At 34.0% G+C, this 3,320-nt stretch overlaps 1 protein-coding gene across 1 annotated transcript; it reads right to left on the bottom strand.

The window, feature by feature from the left end:
• Positions 1–636: 636 nt before the first annotated feature.
• Positions 637–2,987, bottom strand: LOC104239184 (viridiflorene synthase-like). The gene is made up of 7 exons (XM_070167428.1): positions 2,824–2,987; positions 2,471–2,738; positions 2,000–2,375; positions 1,691–1,909; positions 1,421–1,562; positions 1,089–1,334; positions 637–986 (listed from the first exon to the last, which is right to left on the bottom strand). The coding sequence occupies exons 1-7, from the start codon at positions 2,938–2,940 to the stop codon at positions 681–683; spliced, it is 1,674 nt and encodes a 557-aa protein (XP_070023529.1). The 5' UTR covers positions 2,941–2,987; the 3' UTR covers positions 637–680.
• Positions 2,988–3,320: the final 333 nt, after the last annotated feature.

Below are 3,320 nucleotides of genomic sequence, written 5' to 3' on the forward strand. Positions count from 1 at the left end.
ACCATTTAGACGATGTTGTCCCTATTTTTTAAAGTTGTCCAAATATAGCTCTTGAAAAATTATCCTTCCGGATATTATTAGCCTTGGATCTAATATTTGTTTATATATTGTTCAACTTTACAGGCAAAACATTAGGCTGTAGTCGTCTCACTTTTGCAATAACTTGCAAAATATTAGAAGACAGTCTAATGTTTCTTATCAAAATTTCAATTTGCTCGAAAGTAATCTTTAGACCGTGGTCTAAAATATCCATAAGCTGCAGGAAAAATAAAAAGAAAGCAATTTAATTTACTAAATAAAAAAAAGATAACCCGATGCACTAAGCTCCCGCTATGTGCGGGGTCCAGGCAAGAGTCGGATCACAAGGTTCTATTGTACGCAGTCTTACCCTACATTTCTGCAAGCGGCTGTTTTCATGGCTTGAACCCCTGACCTCCTGGTCACACGACAACAACTTTACCAGTTATGCATTTAATTTACTAAACAGTTAGTCCCCAAAAAGGATAATTGACGAAAATTTCTGTACTCTCGAGACACATACAATTTATTCATTCAAATAAAACATTTGCAATCAAAATAATACGATGGAGAAAAATTAAATCACTTATAAATGGAGTTTTAAATAAAACTAATGGTTCACATTAACTTATTTAATATTTGACCATCTTCCTTTGAGTCCTCTACGTGTTGATGGGATTGACGAGTAAGGCTTCAATTACAGACTTCACATTATTCTTTGGATTACTATATCCATCTTCATTATTCTTGTAAACCACATCAATTAGACGTGTCAGATTTACGATTGGCTTCAAGATTTCAGCTGGCATTGAAGAATTAGTAGGCTTAATAATGCACTCTTTGTTCAAATCCTTCCATGCATTTTCAGCCATTTCAGAAAGTTGTGCACTTGCTTCTTCCACTGTTAAATTGTGCTCTTTCATATAGCATTCTATTCCCGTCACAAGTTGTCCTTTTTCTTTCTCAATCTATATATACGAAAGAAAAAAAAGCAGATCATGGATCATGCAAACATTAACGAATTCACATCTCATTTGAGATTGAGAAGTAGTTTATATATCAATAAATACCTTGTAAGTTGCAACGTCATCAATAACTCGACCAATTAATGCTGAAGCCACAAGAATCTTAGGTTTATTCATCATCCAATCGAATGCTGCCTTTGAAGCTGATTTCATGCCCAATAATGAAGCAGGTGCAAGTAGGTAATAAGTTCCAGTTATGAGTGCATTGCTTAGGTATTCTTCAAATGGTGGACTTTTCCCTTTGATGAACCATTGTGCTTCAGTGTAGTAACTCCTCACGATTTCTTTCATCTTTATGTTTGAGAAATATAATAATATTAATTAAACTCATAAAATGAAAGAAAAATTATATATCTTAGAGTTTTAAGTGATCATACCGCCTCTTTGACGTAATATACTCTATTGAAACTCATATCTTGTTTCTCTACTTCGATGTCATATTCTTTGAAGAGATCGAGAAGAGTTGAATACACCGTTTTCATATATGTAGGGAGTCGATCAATTTCACTTGTATCCCACCTGCAATGATCGACAATGTTTTAATGTGAGTACCTTATTCCAACAATCATTATAGAGTAGATGTTTAATCAAATATTTTCATGAGTCTTTAGATGTACATTAGAAATTAAAAATGGAATATTGCATACCGGTCCACGGCTTCTGTGAATACTTCTAGTTCATCAAGAGTACCATATGAATCATATGTGTCGTCAATTACTGAAATCATAGCTACGCATTTTGCAAGCATAATTCGAGCATGAGAATATTGAGGTTCAAAATACACCCCTACGGCCCAAAAAAAGCACTCCACCATTCTATCTCGAACATACGAAAGCTTAGACGCGAGATCCAAATCTTTCCACCACCTTCAAAATAAATTAATGAGAGTCATATTTAGTTAATTAGCTCAAGTAATAAAATATATATGGTACTCAAATTAAATAAAAGCATCTTACTGTGTGAGTTCACTAAGCTCGTCCTTGTGTAGCACTTGCAACAAATTATAATCTAGTTTGGCAAGCCTTAGTAACTTGTCATTTCTTGATTCAGATTCTCCATATATTGAAATGTTAAAATGGGCTTCAGCTCTTGGAATGCCTCTATGTAGAGATTGCATGAGTGCATGTGTTACTTGTTTCTCAATAATAGAAGAGCTTAATTTGGGTGCTATTTTCTCCAAATGTTCTTTTGTGAAGATAAGAGCCTCTTCTAATATTTCATCTTCATGTTCCCTTACTTGTGCTGCTTCATATAGATTGAGCATACCCTTTACATCTTTAAGTAAAGTTTCCATGAATTTTCCATTGTTGTCCTTGAATTGGTTGAAATGATCTAAATTCACAAAATATCTTGTTATAACAAATTAACTTAAAACATTCATTTAAATTAAACAAAATTGTAATATATGTACACATAAAACTATATACCACAAGAGATTGGATAGCCGTGTTGCCTAAACAATCGAAAATATAGGGAAACACTGTATAGATCATCTTCTTCTTGGATGACATTTAGATTAAACAACTTGCTTATTTGATCTTCAATCTCCTCTTCAAAGTGATATGAAATACCAAGGCGTTCAAGAGTATCAATCAAACATATTTTTTCTGTGGTGTCATTGCCAGTAGTACTGATTATCATGTGCTTGACTTCCTCCTTCAAAGTTTCAATCTCCTTTATATTTTTTTCGGAAACCTGTAATAATGCGCTCTCTCTCTTAGTATCAAAATATATAATGAAAAAAGGTGAACGAGAAATAAAGAAGCATAGATATATATACCTGATTATTCAACGCAGAACAACTAAATATATTTCCCCAGAGGCTAGGTGAAAAATTTGTTGTTGGGCGAAAAACCCCATCTTGGTGATTTCCATTCAATGATGCAAGTGTTGCCATTGCAAGAGAACTTACAAGATCTGAAAATTTGAATGTGAAATTTTCAGTATTAGTTTCTGAGTTTGTGTTGCCTTTTGGTACTAGTACACCACTATTTATATAGGGAATTAACTAGCTACTGGCTTGCCTTTTTGGAATTATATGTCGCCATTTTACATGAAATTAACGTGTCCCCCTTAATTTGTTTTTTTCTCAAACGAGTACAATAAAGCCGTGACGGGCCGCCTGCCATGTAACATTTTCGTCATTTCTAATTTTTCGTGCAAAGTTTATGTGGATCCTACCAATTTAGAGACGACTTTGGAGTTTTAACTCAGTAAATGCGAAAATCACTAACATGGGCAGATTTAGGGGCCGATGGGTATTTATCCGAACCCCCT

The sequence above is a fragment of the Nicotiana sylvestris genome, chromosome 2, assembly GCF_000393655.2.
Source record: "Nicotiana sylvestris chromosome 2, ASM39365v2, whole genome shotgun sequence".
In the NCBI taxonomy this organism is placed as follows: domain Eukaryota; kingdom Viridiplantae; phylum Streptophyta; class Magnoliopsida; order Solanales; family Solanaceae; genus Nicotiana; species Nicotiana sylvestris.